This window comes from Elaeis guineensis, chromosome 14 (genome assembly GCF_000442705.2).
Source record: "Elaeis guineensis isolate ETL-2024a chromosome 14, EG11, whole genome shotgun sequence".
NCBI classification, from domain to species: domain Eukaryota; kingdom Viridiplantae; phylum Streptophyta; class Magnoliopsida; order Arecales; family Arecaceae; genus Elaeis; species Elaeis guineensis.
In genome coordinates, this window is record NC_026006.2 from 38076169 (window position 1) to 38090603 (window position 14435).

General features: G+C 36.3%; 1 protein-coding gene and 1 non-coding gene across 12 annotated transcripts in view; both read right to left on the reverse strand.

Annotated features, from left to right (window-relative positions):
* Window positions 1–3916: 3916 nt before the first annotated feature.
* Window positions 3917–14435, reverse strand: part of LOC105034435 (uncharacterized) — a 23773-nt gene continuing 13254 nt past the window's right edge. For 2 of the 11 annotated variants that reach the window (XR_012136907.1, XR_012136906.1), the window contains exon 3: window positions 5981–6180. Coding sequence is in view for 5 of the 11 variants with exons in the window: in XM_073248807.1 (XP_073104908.1) it covers window positions 6096–6180; window positions 8834–8894 (146 nt within the window). In the remaining 6 variants the exon portion in view is untranslated. Of the gene's footprint in view, window positions 4276–5485; window positions 5923–5946; window positions 6181–8833; window positions 8895–14435 lie in introns of those variants that run through there. The other 9 variants (XM_073248807.1, XM_073248808.1, XM_073248806.1 and 6 more) reach the window with 9 other exon arrangements.
* On the reverse strand, window positions 13035–13140 carry LOC140853876 (small nucleolar RNA R71). Its single transcript, XR_012137019.1, has one exon. It is a non-coding gene; the product is annotated as a small nucleolar RNA R71 (small nucleolar RNA).

Consider the following 14435-nt stretch of genomic DNA (forward strand, 5'->3'; position numbering starts at 1 on the left):
ATGGTCCTGTCATTAATGGTCTAGACAACTGGAGAGTTATCAAATTATCGGGGACTGTCAAATCGACTTGGACTGTCAGGTCATTAATCTATGTCTTTAGCAGGACAACATCCCACAGCGGTCGTACGGCATGTCCTTGGCAGAAAAACAGTCCATAGCGGTTGTACGATATTTGGATGGCCTGGCCAACTGTACGTCGGTATTCGGCTGTCGGATCGTCGGGTGGTGATTCGGAGACACCGACGGCTGATCTGGTGTCTTGTGCAAGTCGGGCGTCGGCTGCCACCCTCGAAGTGAGTCGGTGACGTGGGTTCGGCAGTTCGATCGATCGGGAACAGTATGAGTCTGTTCGGCCGGCATACCTTCGATCGGATATTGTCGGTAGTCATTATCGATAGTCATTGTCATAGTCGTCTGTCAGTTCGATCGATAAAGTCAGACGTCGATCAGATCGATTCGAGGTTGAATCGGTGTATGGAAGTCAGTCGGTATATCTCAACATGATCAAATCAAATGGTGCGGTCTGGCAGGTATGCCAGTTGGTGCGTGACAGCATGGGGAGGAAAGGACCGTCGGGCATTAAAGGTGATAGAGACAACAATGCAGGGGAGGAGGAGAAAAAGGGTGGAAATGGAGTGGTCTCACTGGTGTTTTTCCAAATAGATAAAAAGGGAAATCTCTATTTTGAACAAGGTCACTAAAGCCATGTTTGAGATCAACGGCTGCCCATACGACAGGGTTCGGTGAGCATGCATGCCAGCATCGCAACTTCTGGTAGGGATGAGGAAGAGATTCAAGGAGAAGAGAGAGGAAGGTGATTGGCAAAGTTATCTGGCATCTAAAACAAGGCTCAGGTAGGGGAGAAAATAAGCCCGATTGATTGCCTAGCAAAGGTTGATGTAGAGAGCTCCTATATATGCTAGCTCAAAGCTTTAGGATAAGCAAAGGAGGAAAAGAGGAAGGAGGGGTGCAATCGGCCCCTCCTCTACTAGCATCAATGAGAAAGGAATGGGAGCCACTTGGCTCCAACAGCGATGGAAGTTGGTCTTTCTTTGATTGGCATAGGTCAAAAAAGGAGAGGATGAAGCCTAGTAAGGTTAGCCAAGGAAAATAAGTGATCCTAGCTGAGGATGGAAGGTGGCCATAGGATCTCCAGGCCTCCTTGGCTGGCATGCATCCTTGGATGGTAAGTAGAGAAATAATCAAAAAGAATAATAGAGGAAGCATTCTCTGTATCTTGATTTTACCGGGCATTATATTCTAACCCTCTTTCATCCTCCCTTATCAAAAAAATATATACCTTCAAAATATTGAGTGTCAGGTACTAATCCCAAATCTCCCTACATCCTTAGTGTAGGAGCTCAAGAAATAAAATATCTCTCATTCAAATTTTGAATCTAAACTTTCTTCAATCATATGATAAACATTAGTACAAGGTCTCGATTAAGATCTATTTATATATATATATATAAACTAACTAGTCCATGCTTGTGTTATAATTAGGATTAAAATACAAGCCAACGAGATTAGTATTGATAAAATGCTTAACTAAGAATTTGAGATTAAAGTTATGCTCTGAATTCAAATGCCTGATTAATAAAGATTAAACTAGGATCAAAAGAAAATGTTAAATCCCTATAGTTGGATAGATCATTAGAATTAATTGTATTTGTATAGAGTTCAAACATGAATTGAATTTGATCCATACGTAGGGGTTTTGTTGGTGGCAATGCTTTTCTACCTGAGGGCAAGAATGAACAAAGGTTAACACCAATGCTGGCTAAAGAAAAGATAAGGAAAAGCATCAGAAGCATGTACGCAAGCACCAAATGCCTCAAAAGCTTTAAAATTACTATTAAGTTCCCTAAATCCTAATCGTTATCTACGATGCCTGAGGTTGTATAACTACCATATAAGGCAGTTATGCCCATGTGAGGAGAAACAACATAACTTCAAGTGCATTAACCTTAAGTGCTTAGACACTAAGTGCAGCCTCGACATTAACTGGTGAGATAGAAGAGTAAGTTCTACCCCCACCCCTCCTCTTCAAAAAAAAAAAAAAAAAATACCTTTAGTGTGAAATTTTATATACCAACGACATATTTCTATGGTTATTTCATTGTATTGCCGTCACAAGACAACCAACCATTCATCCAACCAAGTCACACATGTACCCAATAAAATCAGTCAACTCAGCCGCAGTTCAAGACAAGTAGCAACTTCGTACCAGTTCATGGTAGCTCAAGTTCTCAAGTACCAATAAGAAGGGTGACACCTGCAGATTTTCAATTGACAGGAAAGGATTGCATGACAATCGGTGAATTGGAGGCTATTAGTAGCATGCATAGCAGAGATTCAGACCAGTTGGAAGGAAAATCAATCGGTAAGTAGCAGGAGACTTGACCTTGTTTGGTGTTTTTGTGACTTGGTGTCAAGACATTGGAATGTTTTTGTAAGAGTGTATTTTTTGTGCAACGCGGACACTTTGCCAATTGGGATTTTTTTTTTTTTTTTTTCAGTGACTTGGGGATCTTATTGTGTAGTTGGGAGACGATACTAAGAGAATCAGTACGTAGAAATTTGGGATGCCTGTGGCTTTTTGACTAAATATGCCATGATGATAAGTACCCAATCAGAATTAAATTATGCATGTTCTCCTTAATTTTAGCTTAGCAACATATTCTCCTTAATTTTAATAGCAAGATGGTTCCCTAATTTCAGTTTATTACATGTTCCAACGTATCAATTTTGTTCACTTTATTACATGTTCTGGATTTCATCAAACAGAATTAAATTATATCAGGATTGGTATAGAAAATTAACTAATTAAGCACCAGGATTGAAATAGCATGAACAAAAAAATAGGTACAACAGATGGTAAACTCCATTCATTTTACAACTTAGATACAAAGGCAACATGTGCGCTTACAGATATTCACCCAACCTACAGAAGCCTACTAAAACTATAACTAATAGATTATAGAAACATGGTACTTCACAATAATTTAAGGGGAGAGAGAGCTGCCCACTTAAGGGATTTAGAGCACATCCCTTATACCACATGGTAATCTCAAAATCAACTCAAGTATTATTGCCAAAACCGAACATAGACATCTTTCTTTTGCTCTCTGACTCGTTATAATAACCTTCATGGATGGCCTTACGCATTCTTGAAATTTTACCATCTTCCCTATTTAGTGCCTCTTCTTTTTTGGCTAGCAAAGTGGTTAATCTTTTGCACTTCTTCACATAGTCTCTCAACATCACCTGGTAGACTTCTTTGCTGATATTCCCATCTTCTTAGCCTCCTCACTTAAGTCTCTGAGTCTTTTGCTTGCGGCAAACTAGAGATAATCTATTTTGGTCTTGCACATATTTTAGAATCTCTTCATTTAAATGCATCACACCCACTAAGAGGATCGACTGGACCATACAGACCACAGCCATAAAATCTCCTCCCAAGATTCTTGGGTTCCATAAGGTGCACTTAACCATTGGCAGTCCACAATGTCATTCATCAACACTGAGAGGGCGGTAGCATGAATTAGACGAGCCTGCAACCATTGCCAAAGCTCAAACTCTATCATTTTTTTTCTTCTCTTTCTACTGCACTACTTTATTTTTTGCTCCGTGAAACAAAACCTCCAAGCAGGCTGAGAGTTTCTATTTTGGAGGAAAAAGGTTGGTGGCAAATGAAGGCTACATATTAGCTTGCTAACCTTTTTTTTATTCTTTTTTACAATGGCACCAATTCTGTTCCGAACGTTTGGAACGAGGGCACGTGCAAGACATGCGAGATTTTCCATTACACATTTAATGTTTTAGTTAACTGTTGTAAGGGTCCAATCGTTAACAGGTTAGAAGTTTGGAAGTCCAAGAATTTTTAGAAATTGAAGTTCAGGGTTTAAATTAAATATAGATACAAAGTTCAAAGTTTTATATGAAGTTAAACCATTTTTTTCAAAAAAAGAGGAGCATGGCTCAATACGCTAAAAAATAATCACAACTCTATGCGTGCAATACATGTTCCAGTGGCCCAAGAACACCGATTAACCCAAAACAAATAATTTAACGGGCAAGGAACGCAAGACCTCGAGATGATAATTGGGCATGATTGAAGAACTCCATCACCTCATCCTTCAGCATTGAGGATCCTACAGGCTTTCCTTGACTCCATGGCTTGTAATGTTGAGAGCAGTGTTGCTGTGAGACTCCAACCAGATATTGACGTGGTTAGAATTGGATGCTGTCCAAGATCTAAGATATCGAAGGGAACTTGCAAACTCATTAAAAGAAAATTTAGTTTTTGCGGTAAAAAAGTCACAACAAAAAATTCAAATATGGCTGCAAAAGATTTTTAGCGACGAAAAATAGATAGCTGGGAAGTTACAGCAAAATACACGTTAGGAGATGTTTTTCGCGGTGAAGTAAATATTTGCCGCAAAAGACAACACCCTTTGTGACAAAAATTATACCGTTGGAAAATATAGACTTTTTGGGGCGACCACAATCGCAATTAAAGGGCATATCTTTCACCGCATTATTAATATATTTATCATAAAATAAAAATTGAATACATATTTAGCGGTGAACAATTTTGCTACTAAAGGTGGAAATTTTTAGCAGCAAAAATTTTCACTAAAAAATAGTGACTTTTAGCGGTGAATATAGTGTCACCGAAAAAAATATAACTTTTAATGATGACTATAGTCACCGGAAAAAATTCTTATGTAAAATAGGATATTTTTGGTGGTGACATTTTGTCACTGCTAAATAGTATTGATGGCTAAATAGTATCATCAGAAAAAGTATATATCTTTTGATGATAATTTTTGTCACTGCTAAAAGTCTCAGTGGAGTTTGCCAATCTTTTTTGTGGTAAAAAATATTCGCCGCTAACTTTTTTTGCAGCAAAATTTATCATCAAAAAAAATATATTTATATTTTTTACAACAAAATAATATCGCCGCTAAAAGTTTGTCATTAAAGACTAATTTTAAATTTACCAGTTTCATTAATAAATCTAATATTACAACAAATAAATATCATTTAATATATCATTATATAAAATCTAAAATCACATTACAGTAATACAAATCCTCTGTGTCACTTTTGTCAACATAGTATATAAGAAATAAAGCCCTCCATAGTGTCATTAATCATACATAGCCAAAAGGTACTACATGTCCAATAAAATTAAAAAAGGTCTTAAACTCAAATAAGTCCTTGACCCAATTCTTGAAATCTTCTTTGATGGCCAACATCTTCTAATTTGCAATATTGACATATATAATACAACTTAGTTTAAAACTAAAAGCTATGACTAAAATTCGGCAGCATTTCTACTAATATTTGAACTCAACTAAAATTCAAAAGAACAAAATAGTATCCACATCCGTACTATTACGTCAATAACCACAACCAAATCCCAAATAATACTAATAAGTTAACATCCATACCACAACTATAACCACATACACATCTATACCACAATCACATCCATACCATTATGCCAACATGCCAATATCCATACTAACAAGTCAACAATCACTAGCTCCTATACCATCTCAACCAACAATAAATAATCTTTGACAATCAGTTGATCTATCTCTGCCAGACAGGAGGCATAAATAAAGTACATTCTTATTAAGGATTATCAATTAGTATGCATTACTTCCCACACAGCAAATGAAGCAGAGGAAGCTGATGGTGACAACAGTCTCTTCACCAACTCCAACACTTCCTATCAAGCTTGCATCGACTATTGTCGAGCTTCCATTATCTGAATCAATTCATGCTATGTTGCTAACTCTTCACACAACTCTCTGCTATAAGACTCTAAAGCTTTAGTTTTGAATGATGAGCTAATAGGTTTCGGCCCATACTCGAGTCCACATACATACTCTGATCATGTCCCAAGAACTATATCACAGATTTAGTCTTGAGTTAGTAGTTGAGATCCTTCTTCACTAGACTAGGCTTGCAATTCCATCATCCGATTCCATAATTAAAAATAAAAATATCTTGAATCATGAATAATTAAAGAAAAATAAATATAATTAGTTATTTTCTTACATATCTTGATTCAGCCTCACCTAAAATCCATCCCTTTTTCTTATTGTATCTTGTGTGCTTGAAGAACTCAATTCTGTCTGGGTCCTCCCCAATCTCTGAATCTCTCTGTAAAAACATGAATACAAAGATACAGTTAATCCACATATTATGATAAATAATATGTACGTTCTTTTTCATAACATAACTTCATAATTACAACATACTTGGGCATAACGTGCAGAAACAAATAATTTTGAGCACATACGATGATTATACAACTTTTGACTTGATTGGCAAAATTTACAGCAGCCTGTTGCTTCATTTAAAATATATAACAAATATTAGCTCACATACATGGTTTATTTAGAAAGATTACAAGAACCAACTTTGATATACCTGAAATTTTTCTTCTTCAAACAAGTTACACAGAAAATCCCAATCATCTTGGAGTACATTGGTATCACCACACCACATTAGGAGTATCAAATTTCTTATAATATCTATGTAGAGTATGCCAAAAATTCCTATAGGCTTTTAGCATCACTCTCTCACAATATAACTTCACATGTAGCTCATTGAGATCAATATTAAACTTTGTTTGAGGAAAAAAAAAAACATAACCAATGTTATGCAAATATCAATATAAAAAAATAATTTTATATAAGTACTTATCAACAAAAATATAAATATAAAAAGTCTTAACAATTTCTTACCAATATATGGTCGTAAAGAGGATTCTTATCGTCCTCAATAATCTCAGTCCAACCAAGCACTTAGAGTAGGGCAAAATTTCTAACAATAAACCCTACTCTGAAACAAACCTCTCAACAATAACATCACGATTACTATGTGTTTGAGATTGAGTCTTTAAATATCCAAATGGATGAACTTTGTATGAGAAAACAGATAACTTTCCTTGCTTCTTCTAAACCCCTTCATAATTTCTATCATCTCTATTAAATTTTATTTCAATCTCATGAAGATATATTAAAATAAATATTAAACATCCATGCACAATATAACCTTCAGTGATTGATCTCTCTGGATGAGCTTTATTGCCCACATAATCTTGCAAGTCATCCAGATTTCTGTTTAAACTCACATAATGAGCACTTGATATTGTCAAAGTGCATAAATGCTAACACAATTATTAATTAAATTATTACATTAAATTAAACATTAGCATTCAATTGGGAACGTCCATCGATTTTGGACTGGCCCATCAAGTTTGGCTTCTCCGAGTAAGTGAACTATCAAGTGGATCATAACATCAAAGAACGTAGGTGGAAAATTTTTTTCCAATTTACATAGTATCATAACCACCTTTTTTTATAATATGTCCAATTCTTTGATGTTCAATGTCTTCACACATAACTTCTGGAAAAAATTTGCTAACTCAACTAGTGCAGTGACTACATCTTCACGTAAGTGTCCACATATTCCAATGGGTAGCAATCGTTTCAACAACATATGGCAATCAAGACTTTTTAACCCTAAAATCTTACCATCTTCCATACTTACACATCCTAATATGTTTGAAGCATAGCCATCAATAAACATAACAGATTTCAAGAATTCTAATAAGGCTTACTTTTCCCTTTGACTCCATATATAACATGCAAGGTCTTTACAAATCTATTTTTCGATGGTTGTAAGTGTAGCTCTTTCCTTATTTTCATGTCAACCAAATCTATTCGTGCTTTAATAGTATTCTTTGTTTTTTCCTTAATATTAAGGATTGCTCCCAAAATATTATAACAAACATTTTTCTCTATGTGTATCACATCAAAATTGTGACACAATTTCAATTTATACCAATACGATAACTCAAAGAATATACCCTTTTTAGTCTTGTTTAATTCTTTAGGAGTACATTTTTTGTCCTCATATTTGGATGCTTTTCATATTTCAAATCTTGAAGTCGATCCAATTATTGCAACATATTTTCCACAGGCAACTTTTGTGGTTTGGATCGAGCCTCCAGCTAGCCATCAAATAGTTTACTCTTTCTCCAATTATGATCTAAAGGAAAATATTGGTGATGGCCTATGTAATAGATTTTACTCAATCTCTTAGATGATGTTTGCTCATGGCAATATGGACATGCCATATATCCTTTTGTACTTCAACCTGACAAACTACCATATGCAAAAAAATCATTTATAGTCCACAAAATAGTTGCCTTTAAGGAAAATATTTGTTTAGTTAAGGCATCATATGTGTCACCATTTTTCCATAGCTTCTTCAATTCATCTATCAAAGGCCACAAATAAGCATTAATATCTTTTCCGGAGCCTATGGTCCAAGAATTAGCAATGATAACATAAGAAATGGCTCATTCATGATTTTCTAAGGCAGTAAATTATATGGTATAAGTATCATCGACCACATATTATAAGAATTGCTCATATTACCAAATATATTAAAACCATCAGTTGCAAGATCAAGTTTGATATTATGGGGATCATTTGCAAACACAGGATACTCTCTATCAAAATATTTTCAAGCTTCAGCATTGACCAGATGCCTTAAAATTTCTTCAGTACTAACATGTTTTTTGGCATCCCATCTCATATCCAAAACTGTAAGCCTTGATATAAATAATCTCTGCAACTTTGAATTCAATAGAAAGTAGCATAGGATCTTATGAGGAATCTTCTTACCCTTGCCATCATTTATTTTTCATCTAAATGTTTTACACACTAGACATTCATCTTTATCTTTATGCTCCTTCCAAAATAATGTACAATCATATTTACAAAAATGAATGCACTCTTACCCCAATCTCAAGTCTTGTAAGATCTTTTTAGCTTCATAATATGATTTTGGGAGTACTGTACCTTCAAGAAAAGCATCGTTCAATAACTCAAATAACATATCAAATGATTTGTTACTTCAATGATTATGCACTTTCATATAAAGCAATTTTACAATAAAGGATAATATCAAAAATTTCTTACAACCTAAATACAAGTCGTGTTGTGCTTCCCTTAACAATCTATCAAAATTTCCTACATCTCTTTCAGGAGCTTGATGGCTATCAGTTTTGTCTGTATCCCTAATATTTGTGAAAGTCCCCCCTTAAAAGTTATTCAACACATCCAATGTTTTATTTTCTTCCTCTTCTTCATTATCTATCATTCCATCATTACCCCATGCATCATTATTGGTACTATTTCAGTGGGACAAGTACCATGGGAAGATGGATTTTTCTCATGAAATATCCACCGTGTATAAGTATCTTGAATTCCATTTATATATAAATTATCTTCTACTTCATCCAAATGCTTGTAATATGTATTCATGCACTTAAGACAAGGACACCGGCCCATATTATCTTGACCCATATGATCCTTCGTAAACTCAATAAACTCCTTAACTCCATTAACATACTCTTTACACCATCTATGTGTTAATTTCATCCAACTCCTATCCACTTTTAATGCCAGTCAAATAAAGTCAATTTGTAAATAGTGATAGAATGAAATGAATTAGGATTCTTATCTTGGCATATATCTAGCTCAACAATTGAAACTATAAGGGGTTGTTTGGTTGGGAGGAATGAGATTCGGAATCGGAATAGGAATGGATGACTCTCATTTCAACCATTTGGTTGGGAGGAGTTCCATTCCGATTTTCATTCTAGAGAGGAATGAGAATGGTCCAATACTCCTAAAGCTCATTTATGGGTCTCCTCTACGGATTCAAAGCCTATTCTAGGATTTAAAATTAAATTTTCTAAAATGCCCCTTATCTTTCGCTTCTCCCATTCTGATTACCCTGATGATCCATTAACCCCAATGGCCATGGACTCCCTCGATAATCCAATGAAAAAAAATAGTTGAGAAACCCTAGCCTTTGGTGGATCTCCCTGGCTCCCCTCTCATTGCCATCGCTTTCGATCCTCCACCTTTTGCCGATGATCGATGGCGTCGACCTCTCCTCTCCTCTTCTCTCATCATCGGTCGATCTGGTCTCTGATCCCTCTCCGCCTCTCCTTTCCGCTTTTGGAGCCCTCCCTCTTGCCGCCACCGGTGCGCTCTTGTTTCTTCGAGGTTTGATCTGTTCTTTTCTTCTATTCCTTTCTCCTCCCACGTCTAGTCCCACTCCTTGACCAAAACCCTAATCCTAATTTACGTCTTTAGTGCCAAGCCAGCTAGAAAGCATTGTATTTTCGTTCTTAACTACAACTTGACCAAGTTGTAATTTTGTAAATTACATAGTGGAAAAGCTCCTATTACAAGGTTTTCTAGATGTAGGATGTGCAGAATTGATATATCTCCAGATTATGTATGGATTTTGCTTCTTATATTATACTTGCTTATATAACTTAAAGCTTCAATATCTAGACCATGTTTTTCTTTGCTTATGTTTGTTATTTGATGTCATAATGGATTTACCATTTTTCAGTCAGTAATTTTATGATGTATTGATAAACACTTAATTTAAGTCATTTAAAGCAGAAAATTATATTTAATTTATTTTATTTATTAAGAATTTGATACTTCTTTTTATGTTTTACAGGAAAGGTGATCGCCGATACAAAGAGTCCGATTCGCAGATCAAAAAGACTCAAGTTTGAAAAAAAATTGAACTTAAAATAAAATTAAAATAAAAGAAGGATGCATACGGTATTATAGAAAATGAAGATACTATGCAAGAAATCCAAAAGGATATAGGCGTCATTTTAAAGAACAAAAGTTTCTTTTTGTAATTTTCTAATCAAAAAGGAACGTAAGTGGTTTGGTTTCCTAACAGCTAACGGGTCCGTGAAAGAAGATTGCGGGCGCGTGGCATTGCGGGTTCGCGGGGAGTTTGTGCTGACGGACACAGTGACGAACAGACGGACGCTCATGATAGCAGATGGATCTGAAAATTAAAGAAAAAAATATAATACTTAAAAATACTTCAAGAGGAAGAATTTGTATTTTCTTTATCTGCTTCTGATCTTTCCATCTCATCCATCCATCTTTTAGTCCTTAGTATTTTCTTTAGTCCCACATCTAAAAACCATGTAAAACTCCTCCCTCCTAACACCTATAAAAAGGCTCTTGTACTCCCATTTGAGGATCATCCCAGAAATTCTTCTAGAGCCTTGCATAGAGAAAGAGAAAGAGACTACTCCATGAGCAGCTAGGCTAGCAGTCTCGGGAGTGGAGAAGAAATTTTGTAACAACACAGAGTGGGTTTATTGTTCTAAACTTTCTTGTATTTCTTTATATGCAATAAAGATTATGCTTTTTATTTAAATCGTCATGAGTTCTTTATTTGCTCTCTTTCATATCCTTTTATTTATGCTTTCCTGTTAGATTAATATTAGGAACAACTTTTACTTTCCGGAGATACGCCGTGATCTACGGGTACGAAACGTGCCAAGGAAAGAAGAGTTGTTTACCTAGTACTTTTCGGAGACGCACCATGATCTACGAGTATGGGGTGTGCCGAGGAAAGATACGTATTTTTTCTAAGATTAATCGCATCTATTTAATTAAAAAAAAAAAGAGATACAACTCTACTAGTGCAAAATTAATTCAAAACTCCCGAGCTTTTTATTTTCTAATTACATCAATTTTAAGATAATTTATTTTCTAAATCAAAACAACGCTTCTTTCTTTTATTTTGCAATCTCAACTTAGCCCAAGGTCCCTGAGGATACGATCTCAACTCATCCTACCTACGTAGTGAGTAGAGTTATTTTTGGTGCTATCAACGACTACGCATCAAATTTTGGTACCGTTGCCGAGAACCTTGGCATGATTGAATTAAAAAAAAAAAAAAACACTGACATTTCATAACACTTAACTAAAATAGCGTAACCTCAAATATAAAAATTTTTAACTTAATTGGACACCTTGTTTCTTTGCATTGCATCTTCATAATTAACTTTAAGGGTGCAACCTATTAACTAAGATAAAGTGGGGATTTGATCACCCTCCTTGGCCCACAAATCACTTCCTTGCATTTGTATAACCTAGACCTTAATCTAAAATTAATTAGACGTTGACCCCTAAGGATTTCGAGCTCATTAGGACAAGTGACCCTGAGAGTTGAACCAGGTTAGACTTGGTCAGCTAGCTGGTGTCTAGGCAAGTGGTTTGCGGGACGACTGGGTCCGAAAGAAGGTGGTTTTTAATTGGTTCCGTTCGCTGATCTGACCAATTTAATTGGTGTCTAAGGAAAGCAACGGGGGGACTCCCACCGACCTTACACTTATCTGGCCAGTTGGTTGGTCAAGCTCCGACTTGGAGGGCTTGAAGGCTAACTACAGTTAGGAGCTGTCTAGAACTAGGATAACTTTAGGATAGAGAGTCCACTGCGTGCTAACTTGATTGTAATTAAAATCTAACCACAACTAATTCTTCTATTAGTTTTAGGACTTCTTAGGATCTCTTCTTTAGAACTCTTTTCTATCTTCTCTTCTCCTCTTAATAATAATAATAATAATAATAATAATAATAATAATCCTTAACAGACTAGGATAGTCCTACATAGACCTTTTAGTTGCATGTTAGGTCGACGATCACTAAAACCCGACTTATAATCATTAGACGAAGAATTAGAAAAGACTCTTAGGACTATCCGAGTTAGAAACATGGCTGCACCTGGTGAGGCTAATCCTCCATGCTCATTGAGAGAATATTTCACTCTATCCTCGTATACCTACTCTCCATGCATTCAAGCACCTCCAGTAAAAGCTACCCAATATGAGATTAAGTCTAGCATTATTCAAATATTGCCATCATTCTATGGACTTAGTAACGAGAACCCATACAAACACTTGGATGAATTTTTTGAAATTTGTTCCACAGTAAAAATTCAAAACTTCTCCGATGATGCCCTTAGGTTGAAACTGTTCCCTTTCTCACTTAAGGACAAAGCCAAGCATTGGTTAAACTCCTTAGACTCTATAACCATTTCAACTTGGGATCATCTTTAGAGAGAATTTCTCAAGAAATACTTTTCAATTGGAAAAACAAATCAAATTAGAAAAGCTATCACTAGTTTTTCCCAATTGGAGGGTGAACTTTTTCATGAGACATGGGAAAGGTTAAGGGATCTCATTCGTAAATATCCAAACCATGCTGTCCCTAAATGCCAACTTTGTCAGTGTTTTTATGATGGTCTATCGGAGAAACACCGACAAATGGTTGATGCATCATGTGGTGGGACATTCATGCTAAAGAGTGAGGATGAAGCCTGGCAGCTCTTTGAAACACTTAGTGAGAATTCCCTACATCATATGTCTGCCACCTCTAGAGAACAACCCATGCTTCAACAAAAAAAGAAGTAGAATTTATCAGATTGAAAACGTTATAGATATCCACAGTAAGGTAGATGAACTGTCCCAAAAATTAGACTGTCTTCTAAATACTGGATAATCCTCGATTCCACCTAACCCAATCCAAGAAGTTTGTGCATTGTGTGCAAGTCCGAACCATTTTGTTAGTGAATGCCCAACCGCACCTCAATTTTCTGAGTTTGTGCACGAGCAGGTTCAGCAAGCTCAAGTCCAACAAGCTCACAGACCAGGAAACGATCCATATTCGAACACTTATAACCCCGGCTGGAGAAACCATCCAAATTTTTTCTGGAGACCAAACCAGTGGTTGGCCCTGCCGCACCTCGACCTCAATATCAGGACCCAACATATAGGCATGGACCATACCATCAATTTCAAAATGCTCCTCAACCGTCTACTACTGGTCACAGCTCAACTTTTGAGGAAAAAATTCTGAAAGCACTAGAACGATTAGAAGTCAACACTCAGACCCTTAACTCCCACACACAATCCATTGCTAAGCTAGAGACCCAAATAGGTCAACTAGCGACTGCATTCAGTAGGAGGGAAGGAGAAAAATTACCTAGCCAACCCGAGAGCAACCCAAGAGGACAATTTGTGATTGAGAGCTCTAATACCCCAGAAGCTTTTTCTGAACACGCCAAATCAATCATGACTCTGAGAAGTGGGAAGGTCATTGAACACACTAGTAAAACCAATGAGACCGACCCTAAACCTCTAACCGAAGCCAAATCACCCAAGAACAAAGAGGACCTTAAAATAGAAAATGAACCAACTGCACCGGAATCATCTTACTTGCCTAAAGCTCCATTTTCGGATGCCCTGAAAGCCCCTATTCCTACAGATAAGAAGGGAGGAAGACTCGACGAGATGTTGGAATTGTTTAAGCAAGTCTAAATTAATCTTTCCCTTCTAGACGCAATCAAACAGGTCCCTGCTTATGCCAAATTTTTGAAGGATTTGTGCACCCAAAAACGTAAATCTAGATCACAAATTCCAAAGAAAGTACGCCTCACTGAACAGGCTAGTTCTGTCTTCTAGCATGCCACTCCTCCAAAGCTTAAGGACCAGGAGCCCCCAT